Raw genomic sequence first — 16607 nt, 5'->3', positions numbered from 1 at the left:
GGGTCACAGGTGTGTAGCTTAGTGAATGGTGAGTCCAAGAGTGAATCTTCTTAACCAGTGGAATTTAATATTTGAGAAAGAAATAAAGGAAGGAATGTGGAGAATGAAATGGTGCGATGGAAATCAGTGTCAAATCAGAGTCACAATGAGGAATATACAACAGGAAAGAAAGATTAAACAAAACTGGTTAGCAAAAAAAATTGCATTTCCCAAAATTAAAATTTTATTAAAAACAGAAAATCCAACAGCAATGTGTCTCTAGTGCACAGTTAATGTGAAAATGTAGCAACCTCAAGAAACACACAGGAAAGTTCATGGTGAGCTGCTGGTTTTTACAAGGCTGAAGAAAGACTGGCTAAAATCACTTGCTGGTTGATAATTCATGTAGAATCTCTTCAGCATCAAAGAATGGTGCCTGTTTACACATTAATATTGTTCTAACACTTATTTATTCCTGTTAGGACTGTAAAAGATTTAGAGAGTTCTGCAAAGAGACAACACCACAAATTTATTTCCACGGTTTTACAAACATTGTGAACATTCCCCATTTAAAGTAATTTTACAATGAAACAACAAGGCAACTCAAATATCAAAGTGAGGATAGATGACAATTAGGCACATATTTATCCTTGAGAGATAATCAACTATCTGCTGCTCTGTATTCTGTGCATTGCTAGAGCACTTTTCTTATACAAGCTACCAGGTCCTGTGGTGTCGGATTTTCAGCACTACAGTTCACGGTCAATCCCTCTGATGCCATGGCTTCAGCTGTTGTTGGTCCTATTGCTGCAAACTAATAAGAAAACAATTTAACAAAATAACCAATTTTTCAACTGACATGGATGAATGAATGAAATTTATCACACTTAAGTGAAAGTCATGTTGCCAGGGCACTGTACAGCACCAGGCCTTGCATCTTATTACGCATGTTGTCCAAAAGACTTACCGGGGTAGTTGCCTAATCCCTCAGTAATCCCTTACTAATTCTCAACGAATGACCCATCACCTTCAGAGCTACAGTACTCGAGACACAAAGCTCATATGAGAATGGATTAGCTATTAGAAACACGAATAACCTCATCTAGTCTTGACCTGTTACAGAGCTCACAGATGTTTAAATAGTTTTGTACTGGGAAAATATACAAACATACAAATTATGAGTGTGAATAGGCCACTCAATAAGATCATGATTATTTTGATTGTATCCTGAACTCCATATTTCCATATACTCCAGTAACTTTTCACCCCTTATCAAACATTTTTACAACTTTTCTCTAAGGAAGTTTCTCAAACTCACAACCCACTGAGAAAAAAAAAATCTAATCTTTGACTTAAAACAGCCAATTGCTTAATATATATTTTTAGTTTAGTTTATTATTGTCCATAATGAGCGCTTGCTCTCTGTTATCCCACAAGATAAAGTCATCCTTTTCATAACTTTGTTAAGATATCCAAGGATCTATATATTTTAATCAAGACAATTCTTCCTCTTCTGAGCAGTTATAAGGTTAGCTTGTCCACCCTTTTAATAACCGACTCGTACTAGGTCTCTGTCTTGTAATCTTTCCCTGACCAACTTCCAGTGCATTTACAGCTTTCCTGAAACAAGGATGTACAGAGTATTCAAGATGTGGTCTCCCCAAAACACAAATGATTGAAGCTGAACCTCCTAATCTTTGTACGTAATTCCGTTAACATTAGACTAAAACATTCTTCCATCCTTCGTAATTACCTGTTGCACTTGCATTCCAGTCCTATGTAAATAAGACACTGGGACAATATCTCAATATCTCAGACATCTGCAATCTCTATTAGATGATTCACTCTTCTTAGTTTTACCTGCCAAAATGGACAATTTCACAATTGCCAGATCTTCATCCACTCAGTTAATCTATATATCCCTCTGCAACCTTCTAAATGTAATTTTTGCAACTTACCTTTCTATCTACTTTTGTGTCCTTATCTTTTGCAATCTTATCTTTGGTGCCATCATCCAAGTCAATGATGCAATTTATAAAGATTTGAGGACCAAGCACTGATCCTTCTGATCCACATTACATCTTGCCAAACATAAATTACCCATTTCAACCTACTCTGTTTCTTATTAGCCAGACAATCTATGCCAAAGATCGACACAAAATGCTGGAGTAAATCAGCGGGTCAGGCAATATCTCTGGAGAAAACGAATAGGTGACATTTTGAGTCGGAACCCTTTTTCAAACTCCATGCCTATATGCTGTCTTCTGGACCAAGAATGCTTCCAGTTGGCAACCTAATTTCCATCCATGTCCATGTTGCCCTCCAAATCATTTTGTTTTCCATAATAATGTTCGATTGGCACTAGATCAAATGCTCTTTGGAAATCTAGGTTGAAACCATTCCACATTCTCCAGATGTTCCCAGGCAACCCTGGAAATTTGATCCTTTCCAGAAAAGTATCCACTTCCTTTTAGAATGCAAAAATTGCATGTACTCGCCACTGCTTACCCTGGCTGCACTTTGACGTTTCTAACAACACCCACGTAATTACAAAAAATGGGGTTATTTTGGTTCTTTGCCAATCAGCATTATTCTATGCACACTAGCTCCTTAACCTTTTGTCATTCATAGAAGCAAAACAATTAATATACAAGAGGACATTTGGCCCAATGGTTCTGTGCCAGTTGGAAAAAGATCTACTTTGAACTTGTTCCATTGCTCTGCAGGTCACAGCACTTCAATTATGCAATTAAGTATTTCTTAAATGTGACGAGGCTTTCTACCTTTCCCACATTTCCAAGCGGTCCTGACCACCTTTCTTCAAGAAGGGAAGAAAGGTGGTCAGGTCTGCCTGGAAATGTGGGAGAGGTATAGATTACTTTAACATGGGACTCCAAATCAGGAGGCACGGATTTAAAGCAAATAGATCCTTCCTACTTACTCTGTCTAGGCCTTTCGTAATTTTATAATAGATGTCTCCTTGGCCTCTTCTGTTCCACGAAAATAAACTTTCAAAGGGATGATTAAAAGGATTTTAAGATCAGTCAAGCACAACAAGAAAGGCATTTACAAATACTGTACCTTGATTTGATTAATGGAATCTCCAGCCAAATCTTTAATGGTCTTCAAACAAAATCTGACACCAGAAGGACTGAAAAATGTAATACTTGCTGGGATTCCCTAGCAGAAAAGAGGAAAACTATTTTATTTTCTAGTTTTAAACTGTAAATTACCTTGAGAAGCTGGATCATATTTCACTAGACTAGTACTGCTGCATTTGGTTTTGCCATGCTCAGAACATACATGGAAAGTTTTGTTGGCCTAGAGTATCCCAGGTTCCCACAGTGTGATCTATGTATTGGTTGGTGCAATGATGAAACCCCTACTGCAGAAACACCACTGAAAGCTTTGACAACTGGTATACTCCACCCTCAGCTTTTTGTTGCAAAGCTACCGTTAATTAGTCTTTAAAGGACTGACATAAAAATCATGAATAATTAATAAAATTAAAACTAAATAATTATTCTAAAATTAAACATTAACTATCATCAGCTCAAAATATTTATAAATAATTAAAATCTATAAACTAATCTGAAATAATTCAAAACAAGGAACTTATCTTTCCATTTGCTTTATATCTACAATATTATTTCCTATTAAAATCAGTACGGTTTCAGATCCTTAACTTAACAGTTTTACACTTCCCTTCCCTTTAGAAGTTGCACATAATGTGGCCATCGGAGAGATTGGTTTATCTGGCAGAATCCACTGAATAATTCATTTAGTGTCTTATTTCATTTAGGATAAATAGGAATGTACAGCATAATGATCTGAATTGCATACCTGCTCTGAAAAATAATCACTTAAAGCCTGCTGGAAGGAAGGATGTGGAGATGTTTGATAGATTGTGAAACTGTCCAAAGGCACATCTGAAACCAGTATAAATATTTGCAAACTTTAAGAAAAGTAAATACTGTAGCGCAAAAACTCTAAGCATTGTATCATCACTTTGTGTATATTGTTCTCTATAGAAATGCAGCGGATCTTAATTAACATTATTTCCTATGAGGATTGGTTAAAACTATTGCATCAACTAAGATTGGTTTTGAGCAAGTGTAGAAGCCACATATATTCTAGTAAAATGTTAGAACAAAAAGGGGAAGGTTTTCAAACATTTCTGAGAAATTTGGCTTTCACTTTTGAGAAATAAGTTTAGATTTAAATTCTAAATGCAATTATATTTTCATTATATATTTTTAACACTAATTGTTTCTCACAGAATTAATACCTACTCTTTTCATGCAGACATCTGGGGAGTGTCTCTCTTTTAAGTGTACCACATGGAAATAGAAGAGGCAGGGAAATTGAAGAATTGTCTGTTGAAAGCAGAACAAGATTTTTAATTAACAAAGGCTCTACACAGCATTATAAAATCTAGTCAAAATAACAAAAAGATGCAAATCGACATTTTCCATCTATGAAATTGTGAGGGAGGGGACGTGGTCGTACAAATAATTAAGAGGTGCTTAAATCCCATCGCAAATCTGTGAATTCAGTTTTGGGTCTTTCCAATAACTCATCTTATCATTGATCTCTGTAGTATATATACACCATTCACATAATCTATTTTATTTACTATGACACATCATTTGAAATTTGAAATTGCCAATGAGCTAGTGATTTTCTTAATATATTTTTAAATAGTTCTTTGTTATACAAAAACCTGAAACTGCTACTAATAAAACTATCTGAAAGTAGAGCTGTGCTAACATGCCTGGGCACACATAGACAATGCTTCTTTATATGACTCACAACAATATGCAGTGGAGTGCCCAACTTTGATCTAGCAACTGTACATTGCATTCCACCAATACTAACAGGGAATAATTGATGCAGCACAGCTGATAGAATACCTAATAAGATTATCTCCAACTATCGCACATATTATTAACATTTTCCACTTGCTACTCAAAACAAATCCAGTATAATAACTGATACATTGAAGAATATGCGAAAACTCTAATAAAAAGAGTTGAGACGAGGATATCACAATGTTAAAATACACGTGGACAGGTACATGGATAGGATAGGTTTACAAGGATGTGGACCAAATACAGACAGATGGGACTAGTGTAGATGAGGCATGTTGGTTAGAGTGGGTAGGTTGGGCCGAAGGCCATGCTTCCACGCTGTATGACTCCATGATTCTAAATGAACCAGTTTAGTTACTTTTCCATCTTAAATAAACATTTTTTTGTGTAAAAATCAGTATATTATGAGTGAAAGTTGTTCATATGCATAAATGACCACAGCAATAAAATGTGTGAACTACATATGAAATTGTTTTAAAAAAAAAGAATTCTAAATGTTCATTCACTTACTTATACAGATGTAGGCAGCTAAATTTTCAGCATTTCCAGATTCTTCTCCTAGTGGTGCAAGGCCAATTTCCTTTACTTATATCAAGGAAAAAAGATGTTTTACTGATTGCTGAACTAGAAATACACATCAATCAATCTGACAGTAAACTGAGGGAAAGATGACAATAGTTCTAAATAATCTGAATTAGTATTCGGTTCACACATTATCATAAGAACAGCTTTGTCCTCCACTTTGTTTTTTCAATATGAACACATGAATTATGGCCTCTCATGTCTGCTCCACCATTCAATGACATCTTGGTTGATCTGATATTCAATCCTAACTCCATTTTTCCATCAATTCTTGGTAATCTTTTATCCCCTTATTCATCAAGAATCTATATAATTCTGACATAAAAACATTCAAAGATTTGTTTTCACTGTCACCTGCGGCAGAGTTCCAAGGAGTAGACCCTTAGAGAAAAATGTCACCTCATGTCAGTCTTAAATTGGCAACCCCTTATATTTAAACAAAATCTCCTAGTTCTAGATTCCTTCACTCAAGGAAATATCTTCTCTACATTTATTCTGTGAAAATGTCTTAGGACCGACCTCATGTTTAAAATAAACAATTTCTCATTCTTATAAACTACAATGGATACCACCCTAAGCTGATAGGTTTTCCTCAAACAGTTTGCCCATTTTGACACAGTCTGACACAAATGTTCTATAACATGGTGACTTTTTTTGTTGTAAATATAAGTGCAGTATTAGATTTCCAGATTCAAATGTTCTAGGCAAAACCATTGTTAAAATGTTTCCACATAGGTTCACAAGCATGAAATGCTTGAAATGACAGCTTCTACAGAGACATAACTTAAATCCTATCTAATACTTTTTCCAATTTATACACACACACTTCTATTAGAGAATATTCAAGAGTAATAGAATGATGTGGATAGGAGGCATTGTTAAGAGATATTGTAAAATATCTGCGCAGGACCACACAACCACACCCCTTTCCAGTCCTTACTCCTGATTCTCATCTTGTGAAAATGGGAAATGTCAAAAGGCTACAATAGTTCTAAATTAGTATCGTATTCTAAATCTATTCCAAAATTATTTTTTACTGGATAATCTTTCAAACATATTTAATTTACCATTTATTTCTCCTCCAAGTATTACTTTACATATCTGTAATATACATGAAACTAACTATTCTTACCCAAATTTGCTGTAGATTTTCCCACAACATAGATAGGTTTTTCATTCCATTGTTTTCTTAAAGAATGATTGTACCACGCTGTTAAAAACATAGGAAATTTGACTAATATCATTGAAGAAATTTAGTTCAAGATTATAGATTTCCTGATATTATATTACCAATTGCTTCTCCTTAAGCTTTTCACTGTATCCCAATATGTGACAAAATAATTCAATGCCAATAATTACCAATCACAATCAACAATATTACCAAATGTAATTTTTTTCAGAGTTTGCATTTAAAGAAAACATTGCTAGCCTATAATATTTATAGGTCAGTAAACAATTATTTAATGATAAGGCATTAAAAAGCAAGTGGACGAAATATACAAAAAAACAAATGCTGGAAGAATCAGCAGGTCAGGCAGCATCTGTGGAAGGAAATACACAAGATGATGTTTTCGATTGGGACCGTTCTTCAGACTGATTTACAAGACTGATTGAATGGATAAATACTAGGTATGTCGAGAGATTGGAAAAGCTGGGGTTATTCTCCTCACAACACAGAAGGATATCAAATAATAATGAGACAGAGTACAGAAAGGAGATTGAGAACCTTGTAACTTGGTGCTGAGCCAACAACCTTTCCCTCAATATCAGCAAGACAAAAGAGATTGTGATGGACTTTGGGAAGCCAAGTGTTACACATACACTGGCGGCGCTGAAGAAGAGATGGTTGAAAGCTTCAACTACTTTGAAGTAAATATCATGAGCAACTTGTCCTGGACCACCCATATCGAAGCAATGGCTGAAAAAGCAGAACAACTCGTCTACTTCCTTAAAAGACTTAGGAACTTTGGCATGTTTCCAACAACTCTTACCAACTTTTACAGATGAGCCGTGGACATTTTTTTTTATCGGAATGCATCACAGTGGTTCAGGAACAGTTCTATCCAAGACTTAAAGAAATTGCAGAGAGTTGTGGATGTAGCCCAGACCATTACACGACCCAACCTTCCTTCCAGTGACTCCATCCACACTTCACGCTGTCTCAGCAAGTCCACCATCTTATTCAAGGCCGAGTCTCACCACGGCCTGACCCACTGAGTTCCTCCAGCACTTTGTGTTTTTTTAATTTTATTTAAGTAATTAATAGGTGAGAGATAACACCTCCCAATTACAAATGTGAATATTATTAGAGGTTAATAATTCACTTACCTTCTCTAATACCCCCCTTCTCACACAGACATAACTTCACAGCATCTACAGCTCTGGGACTGGTAAATATCAGGCCACCATAAGCTTCAGGGTGTGCAAGCTATGTACAGAATAGAATTAAACTATTATTGCAGAAGTAATCCCTTGCAATGCAGAAAGTACAATTTAAATGCCTATTACAAAATGACTATAAAGTTCATGTGAATATCACAGTTACCTGACCAAGTATTCAAACTTTTCACAATCACTTTCTTTTAAAAATGAACATTATACTTAATCACCATTAATTTCAGCACTGAATCTCAACTTCATATTATAATTGTATTCAAAAGCTAAAATCTCTCTTTGGATATAATCACTCTGCATAGCAATTGTCTAACCAACCATAGACATGCACTAGTCTATTAGGAAAACACATTGTCTATACTTAGATAATAAAAACAAAAGTCACCTGTACATTTCTTAAGTATTTATCACATTTCAGTAGTTAAGAGCAGAAATCATTCAATGTTCAAAGAATGCTTACTTTTCATTTTATTGTGTAAATTCACAAATGTTTCTTGTCCCAAATGATTTGTTATGTCCAATGAGCTAGTTAATAATCATCTTTTACTTGCTAATATGAAACAAAGTAACCCATATGGGAAAAAAAGGACATAAATGGCTGGAGTAACTCAGCCAGATAGGTGGCATCTGTGGGGAACATGGACAGTTGACGTTTCGGGTCGGGACCCTTTTTCTGACCCTTCAATCCTATAAGGATTCCCAATTATCCACATATGACTAATATACAACTGTAATAAGATGAGCATTATTAAAGTAACTGATAATAACATGGTCAATGAAGAATTGTTTTCACTAATATTTCAGAATGACATTGATCGGAAATTAATGAATTAATTTGCTAAATGCATCATAACAAGTGCATTATTTTCCTACAGCAATGTACAAATGTACTCCCAATGTACTCAATACTCCCAGCAGTTTGCGACAATTAAATTCAGCACACAACTGTTCGGACTACAAAACATATTTGGATTTAATGTCTCACAAAAAAAGTGGGTATAGGGCTTTGTGGATATAAAATTAAACATATTGTGATAATGTAATGTTATATACTGTTACAGATGTGACAAAACTGCTAATCTATATTTGCAACCTCAACCTACATTAAACCTGCATTAAGTTGTAGTTATAAAAATTAACTGTAATAACAAAAAATGACATCTAAATGATATTCCTACTTGTATGTAATAATATTTTAAACAAAGGCTGGGTCAGGCTGACTCTTGCTGGCTGTTCCAATTGGAACTGCCATCATTGAGCAAGAAACTGAAGTCACATGCTTCGAAATCCATTTGTAAAATCCTGAACTTTCATAAATCATGGTGTAAGGAGATGGTTTGGTTGTAACATGTTGAGTAATGATTCCTTGTTCGGAAAGGGTTAAACGTAGTGTGTCAGTTAAACTGGAGTTGTCGCCAAAGCCATATGCATGCTTCTCTGCTAAATAAACAGCACCACATTCAAGCAAGCAGTTCGCTTAGAAAAACGATTGAATGTTTTGGAAGGTAGACAAAAATGCTGCAGAAACTCAGCGGGTGAGGCAGCATCCATGGAGCGAAGGAAATAGGCGACGTTTCGGGTCAAGACCCTTCTTCAATGTTTTGGAAGAATGCTTAGGCTAACTTATAAGGAGCTTGCCATGAGACCACCTGCGGGATCACTAAGGCAAACCGTTGTCTTCCCAGAGACATCCAAGACTAGCTCGATGTCTGTTGCGACAAATAGCTCTTGTTTTCAACACTAAGGAGGATCTCTAGTTTGAAAGGATACTTTCAACTGTTGTTCTTAAATTCAGGTTGAAACTCGGGCTTTTGGGTATAAACATGCCTGTTGCACATGACCACCGAGCCAAGAGAAAACTGCGAGCTGTGCTGCGGACAGAGCTGGCTGCTACTCATTGGGGGTTCCACCAAGCATTGCTAAGTATGTTGTTAATTATAAATCCTTTGTCCACCATAAAACTTGCATTGATTAATACCTTGTTTGCGTCGTCTCCGATTCCAAAACCAAATAGTCGTAGTCAAAATTATTAAGATAAGTGTTGCTTGCACCATTATGCATGGCTAAACTCAACATGTATAGCTTATCTGGGGAAAAGCTTCTACAATTATTTAGCTTTGATTTGGTGTTCATAATTATTTGTTCTTGTACTTTTAATTTTTATGTTTGAAAACTATACCTTCAATTTTAATAATTTGTGAAAGTATCTGAATAAAAGGCAATTAAAATCCTAGTGACAATTTTCACAGTTGAAAGAGCACAATTTCCCAAGCTGCCAACCACCAGGAACAGCACCTTTGTATTATGCTAACTAATAAAATTGTCAGCTTTCATAACATACAAATGAATAGAAAACATTTAGGGTCAAATAAGGGCAAATAGGACGAGCTTAGATGGCATCTTGGTCGACATGGACAAAGGGCCTGTTTCTGTGCCGTATGACTATGATAAATGGACTTTAGGTGGCAGTGAGCTAGCAAAATAGATTCTCCACATCAGACCCGGGTAAGTGCAGATATGAGCACACTTCAGTCACTGATTCCGGGAGAGAAATTCAAGTAAACAAGATCTGTTCTAATATTTATATTTTAAGTTTCATCTTCAACATTTTTCACAATTTGTTTTATTGACATAAATAAGTAATTGTACAAATATTACACACGCAGTAAACTTTAAAAACCCACAAGCCGGTTTCATTAGTTACATTATTCACATCAACAAGTACTTTTCATTTATATTTTGCATCTAATTGTTCGAAGATGCTTCAATGAGTAGACAAACAAAATAGTTGAATTGTCGAAGGAGATATTTGTAGATAAATAAACAAAAATTTGGCCAAAGAGAGGTGCTTTTATTGTGCATCCTCAAGGAGGGAAAGAAGGTAGAAAGTTGAGATGGGTTACAGAGGAAGCACCAGAGCTTAAAGTTTACACAGCTGGCAGTAATGCATTATTTATGCTCTGGTGGTGAGAAGTGGAGGGAGCACAGAGTGTTTGGAGGGTTATGGGAGTGAAGAACATTACACAGGAGGAAAAAATACAAGTCACAGAGTTGTTTTTAAATCTGTGGCTCGCTTAACTAGTTGGCAAATTTAGGCCACCAATCACAAAAATAATGGGTAAACATATTTGAAAGAAGTCATGGCATAATCAGCAGAGTTTTTAATAACATTAAGTTTATTGAGAGTTGAATTAAAGTTAAATACAAGGTGCAGAGATGATCTAGGTTATAGCCTAGCTATGAACATGCGCAATGTTAAGCATGAATCTATGAAATGTTGGGCCATACATGGGAAGGTGGGACGAGTGTAGATGAGGCCACCTCAGTTGGTGCGGGCAAGTTGTGCTAAAGGGCCTGTTTCCATGCTGTATGGTTTCCATAAAGAGGCTTAGATTCAGCATGAGGGGATAAAGACTGTGACTAGAACTGCAGACAATGGCTACAGATTTCCCAGTTCTACTGTTCATCCATTGAGAAATATTGGAGGGTTAAAAAAGACAATGATGAGAAAATGCTGAGGCCATTAGTGTAAATGTTGAAAGTGCTGTCATATTTTCTGATAATGTTGTCGATGGACGATGCTTATATTTGGAAAAAGAATGGATCTATCATTACATGAAGTAATTATGTGAGTTTGTGGGGAAAAAAAGCTGTTACTACTGATTAGATAAGAATAGAAGTAAGTAAATGCTATTATACTCATTTGGAAAATAATGGAGGAATGTTGGAATAGGATGATGTGGTCAACTGATTGAGAATGTCAGGAGTTTTGGATTATTAATATCATGAGCATACAGGATATATTTAATGATTGTGATCAGCTTCACCTCAGTGCCGTTCCATGGTAAAAATAAAACTGGATTATGAAAATTCAAACAAGAAGCTCCAGACAACAACGGCATAGATTTGGAATGTAAAGACCAATTTGGGGATGGTAGTTTGAAATGGTGAATCAGTCATATACTTTTTTTTTGAGGGAACGGATGACTCTGGATTGAAAGAAGGGAATGGCAGTAACCGAGGCATTAACAATGTCAACAAACTGTTGAATCCAGGAAGAGAAGTCGCACGATTAGCGGTTTGATAGGGGAACAGTATCTATAAGGAACAAGGTCTCATGGACTAGATGATTTATTCAGAGAACCGACAAAATATTTAAAATTTGGTCTGGTGGTTTTAAGGAGAAGGAAGAAAAGTGGTCGGAACAGAAAACTGAATAATCTAGTTGTTAAATGACCTCCTTGCACTTGTTATGTGTGTTCAATGTGAAGGAGATGGAGGAGATTGGTTACGAAGAAGCTGGGTGTTATCCCTGCAGATCAGGGTGATCATGGAGCAGTATGATGGAACAGTTTTTCCAGATGAGAGCAGGGTGATAATATTTGTGGTTCAGCCAAACCCAATGATGAACTGATGATCTTTAGGAGTACTATAGCATAATAAACGAAAATGTAATGCCATCGGTAATATTATAACATCGTTCAATTGTCTCATGTTTTATTCCTATTTGGGCTCTTTATTATAATATTGTCAAAGTGATTATGTGCATTTTTTTTTTTAAACTATATTTCAGTTCATAATTTTTGCTCAATTTTAACTTAATTTGCTGTTTTTCCTGCACATTTCATAATGCATCCATTTCCTAAAGACTGCGTTCCATTGCCAACTAAAATTTATTTTAAAGATTTGCAAACTTCAAGAGTTCTGAATCGCCAGTATCATGGTGCATAAATCTTCATATTTTCTGTAACATAATTCAGATGTCTTCACTAACATAGACTATCATCTCACTATCTAACATAAGGTACAGCATTAATTGTCTAAGTGTTCAATATTTCACTACCCGTTACCTTTTTTGATAAGTCTTGAAGTGATATAAACTCAAAGGATAAAACAGGAATTAAAGTTGCTTGAAGGCCATGTGAAGCAAATTCCTGAAAACAAATAGTCCAAATTATAAAACATTACAGAAATTAATTTCTTTCCATATGAAATTGTAAAGCATCATTTAGATCTAGCATATTCAAATAAAATCTTCAACTAAAATCTCAGGCATAATGTCTGTGTTGCATTGAATAACATTTCTAAGAAAATACTTTCAAGATTTTGGAGTGGAGTTACTCCAGCACTTTTTGTCTTTTTTTGTAAGCCAGCGTCTACAGTCCCTTATGTCTATTTTTTCAATGTTTTGGTTACTTACTACACTATACAAATACAACAACAGCAAAATGATATGAAATTTTACAAAAGTTAAAATATTTCAGGGGACTTACATGAACATATGGATCAGGTCCCAATTCTCCTTCCTTAGGATCTTTAAGCAAAAGGACTTTCATTTCTCATACTTCATCCACATTGTCAAGAAGTCGAATGGCAAATAACTGAAATGGCTTGGAGCACAAGACCATGAACTGTAACTTACAGATTTAATTTCAAGATAGCATTGTGTCAAATAATCATTGATGACCTCTTTGTAGCAACACCCTTTATTACAAAGTAGATATCTACACTCAAACTTAAACCATCATGATGACCTTGCAGTCAGGAAATCACCAATTTGAACAAATGTCTTTTTAGATAAACCTTAACCGTTGAGATGAGCAGTGCTTCAGCCCCTGTGGCTCCTTCTGTAATGCAGTTCACAGTTCATTTATTCACTGAGCATCCAGTTTACTTTTATATTAAAATGAAATTATTTGGGGCTTTTCACTTTGTTTTCAAACACTTTGCTTAATAATTTGACAGTCCCCCATTCCGGGAATTAACCTTGTAAACCTACGCTGCACTCCCACAATAGCAAGAATGTCCTTCAAATTAGGGGACCAAAACTGCACACAATATTCCAGGTGTGGTCTCACTAGGGCCCTATACAACTGCAGAAGGACCTCTTTGCTCCTATATAAAGCCCAACATGCCATTCGCTTTCTTCACTGCCTGCTGTACCTGCATGATTACTTTCATTGACTGATGAACAAGGACCCTCCCAGATCCTTCCCTTTCCTCCCCCCCGCCCCCCCCCCCCCCCCCTCCCCCCACACACACCCCTTTTCTGGAGGTGTAGTCCATATAACTGTGAGAGTAGATGTCAGTTGATAGTTGATAGTATATCCCTGCTGGGGACAAAAAAGATCAAGAAAGTGAGTGTCAGAGATAATCAAAGTGAATTTGAGGACAGGGTGGAAGTTGATGGTAAAGTTAGCAAAATCAACATGTTCCAACGTGGGTGCAAGCGGCAGCCCCGATGGTGTCAGCAACGTGGTGGATAAAGAGTTGGGGGTGGTGCCAGTGTACATTTAGAACAAGGACTGACAGTCTGATGTCATTACAGGGGACAGACTATTGACTTACATCTACTACAAACCCACCGATTCCCACCCTGCTTCTTGCAAAGACACTATTCCCTCCATAAATTTTCCGTCTCTGCCACATTTGCTTTCAACATGAAGCTTTCCATTCTGGGACATCTGTAATGTCCTCTTTCTTTAGTAAACATCATTCCCCCCCCTGCTGTCATAGGTAAATCCCTCAATTGGGTCTCCTGTGTACTGTAGTTCTTCTCGCATCTTACCTCCCCCCAGATGGATCAAGGATAGAGTTCCCCTGGTCCTCACATTTCACCTGTACCTACTCTAACCTGATCTACTGCATCCGGTGTTCTATTGTGGCCTCCTCTACATTAGCAAGACCAAGCGAAGACTCAGCAACCATTTTGCCAAACACTTGTGCTCGGTTCGCCAAGGCCTACTGGATCTCCCGATTGCTATCCATTTTAAATCCTGTTTCAATTCCCACACCAACCTTTCTGCCCTGGGCCTCCTCCATTGCATAGTGGAGCCACATGCAAACTGGAGGAATAGTACCTCATATTCCACTTTGATAGCCTCCCTTGGTATGAACAATTAATTCTCCAGTTTTAACTATCTGTTCCACAATAACCCCCCTTCTTTACCCCTCCCCTCTTCACTTCTCATCTTTGCCCTACCTGGACTAGCACCTAGTCCCCGCCCCCCCTACATATGTTCCTTTAGCTTCGAATTGGCAACTCTCATCCTTTTATTTCACACCTTCTGTCTTTTCATTTCTGGCCTTTATCCAAACATTTGCCTAACCCCCCCCCCCCCCCCCCCCCCCCCCCCCCCCCCCAAACCTCTCCTCCCCTGTATTCACATATTGCTGGCCAGGCTTTTTCCTACACCTCTTTTAAAAGTTTATCCACCCCCACTATAATCAGTCTGAAGAAGCAACCTGCCCCAAAATGTCACCTAGCCATGTTCTCCAGAGATGCTGCCTGACCTGTGGAATTCCTCCAGCACTTTGTGTCTTTTTTTTCCCTGACCAATATCTGCAGTTCCTTATTTTTACACTTTCATTAGAGCAGCTTCAGCAATACTGGCCAGCCATACTATACACACTGCACATTTCAACTGGCATTCTGCCAGGTGACAAAATATCTGTATATGTCACCGCGTGTAAATTTAACTTACAATTTGTTCTTTGACATTTGTTATTTGAGTGTACCCATTACAGCTGCTATCATTTTGCAAATGTCCCTCACGTTATTATTTTTGCTCTTCACTATTTCCATCATATTTGTCATTCATTGTCTTGATTGCTTTACATGTATCGAAGGTCAAGAGAGTGAATATGTTCAAAACAGAACAATGAAATTCTTACTCGCAGAAGCACAACATAATATGTAAATATGGTGCTCTGTAAACAACATAATAAACGAAAATAAAGTTCAGTATATATTTACATATACAAACAATAATAGTGCAAAATGACAAAAGCAATGCTTCCAAGTTTGTGTAATTCAGAGCTTATTTTGAGGTTCAATGTTTAAAAGCCTGATGGCTGTAGGGAAAAAGCTGTTCCTGAACCTGGACATTGCAGTTTTCAGGTTCCTATATCTTCATCCCGATGGCAGGGGTGAAATGAGTGTATGGCCCAAAGATCCTCCGCTATAGGATCTTTGGTATGGCCAGGGTGGTATGGGTCTGATGACGCTGGTTGCCCTTTTGAGGCAGCGACTCCTAAATCCTTTCGACAGTGGGGAGGTCACTACCCGTGGTGGGGATCTGTCCTATATATGTCTATCACTATATCTTTATCACACAATACCTCAATCACTCATCGATCCGATCCCCTCATTATTTCTCTCATATTATGTTTATTCCTCACTCGTCCCGTCACTCTAATTAGCACAGTCACTCATCTGTTGTGTTTCTGTCTCACAGCATCAAGTTAGACACTCATTGACAGGCACAAAGTAACTCAGCGGGACCCCGGGGCAGCATCTCTGGGAAGAAGGGGAATGGGTGATGTTTCGGGTCGAGACCCTTCTTTAGACTGAAGTAGGGTCTCGACCCGAAACATCGCCCATTCCTTCCCTCCACAGAGGATGCCTGTCCCGCTGAGTTACTCCAGCTCTTAGTGTAAACCGCAGACCATAGAGCGGTGGGTGTAAACCACCATCCATCTGCAGGTTCACACATTGGTTGAGTTTATCTCTCACGCACTCACTTATCCTGCCCCTCTGGATACGCGCTCTCCGCTGCCCCCGACATGTATGTCAGTGGGCGGCAGCAATGGCAGGCAGCGTGTTTACTCCATGTCCCCGCCGCCGTCAGTCAGTGTCGTCACTGCTTCTCGATGGTTCCGCCTTCGGGCCGCCCCTGATTGGCTCCTCACTGACGTCAGCAACCTTACGGCACGTGGGCCGTCAGGGTCAAAGGTCGCGACCCCCGGGCCTCAACAGAGTCATCACTTGGACAACAAACC

The 16607-nt window shown here is 37.5% G+C and overlaps 1 protein-coding gene across 4 annotated transcripts; it reads right to left on the bottom strand.

Annotated features, from left to right (window-relative positions):
• Window positions 1–200: 200 nt before the first annotated feature.
• On the bottom strand, window positions 201–16483 carry uros (uroporphyrinogen III synthase). 4 transcript variants are annotated; one of them, XM_033033714.1, is made up of 11 exons: window positions 16350–16470; window positions 13871–13939; window positions 13100–13216; window positions 12677–12760; window positions 7761–7860; window positions 6565–6642; window positions 5361–5435; window positions 4272–4355; window positions 3823–3908; window positions 3061–3159; window positions 201–793 (listed from the first exon to the last, which is right to left on the bottom strand). In XM_033033714.1, the coding sequence occupies exons 3-11, from the start codon at window positions 13160–13162 to the stop codon at window positions 674–676; spliced, it is 789 nt and encodes a 262-aa protein (XP_032889605.1). In that variant the 5' UTR covers window positions 13163–13216; window positions 13871–13939; window positions 16350–16470; the 3' UTR covers window positions 201–673. The 4 variants fall into 4 exon arrangements, with proteins under 4 accessions (XP_032889605.1, XP_032889604.1, XP_032889602.1 ...); XM_033033713.1 differs by lacking the exon at window positions 13871–13939 and adding an exon at window positions 14165–14175 and having other exon boundaries at window positions 13100–13215; window positions 16380–16466; XM_033033711.1 differs by lacking the exon at window positions 13871–13939 and having other exon boundaries at window positions 16350–16483.
• Window positions 16484–16607: the final 124 nt, after the last annotated feature.

Source organism: Amblyraja radiata, chromosome 15 (assembly GCF_010909765.2).
Source record: "Amblyraja radiata isolate CabotCenter1 chromosome 15, sAmbRad1.1.pri, whole genome shotgun sequence".
Lineage (NCBI taxonomy): Eukaryota > Metazoa > Chordata > Chondrichthyes > Rajiformes > Rajidae > Amblyraja > Amblyraja radiata.
The sequence above is the reverse complement of the archived record's forward strand: the minus strand, read 5'-3'. Positions and strand labels throughout refer to the sequence as shown.

What these genes read in the sequence shown, in the direction of transcription:
- uros (XM_033033711.1), bottom strand. Translation starts at nt 13,162, where the DNA reads ATGAAAGTCCTTTTGCTTAAAGATCCTAAGGAAGGAGAATTGGGACCT. An exon ending in AGCTGCCTACATCTGTATAA is followed by an intron (nt 4,356 to 5,360) that starts GTAAGTGAATGA and finishes TGCTTTCAACAG; the next exon opens with ACAATTCTTCAATTTCCCTG. An exon ending in CAGATGTCTGCATGAAAAGA is followed by an intron (nt 3,909 to 4,271) that starts GTAGGTATTAAT and finishes TACTGGTTTCAG; the next exon opens with ATGTGCCTTTGGACAGTTTC.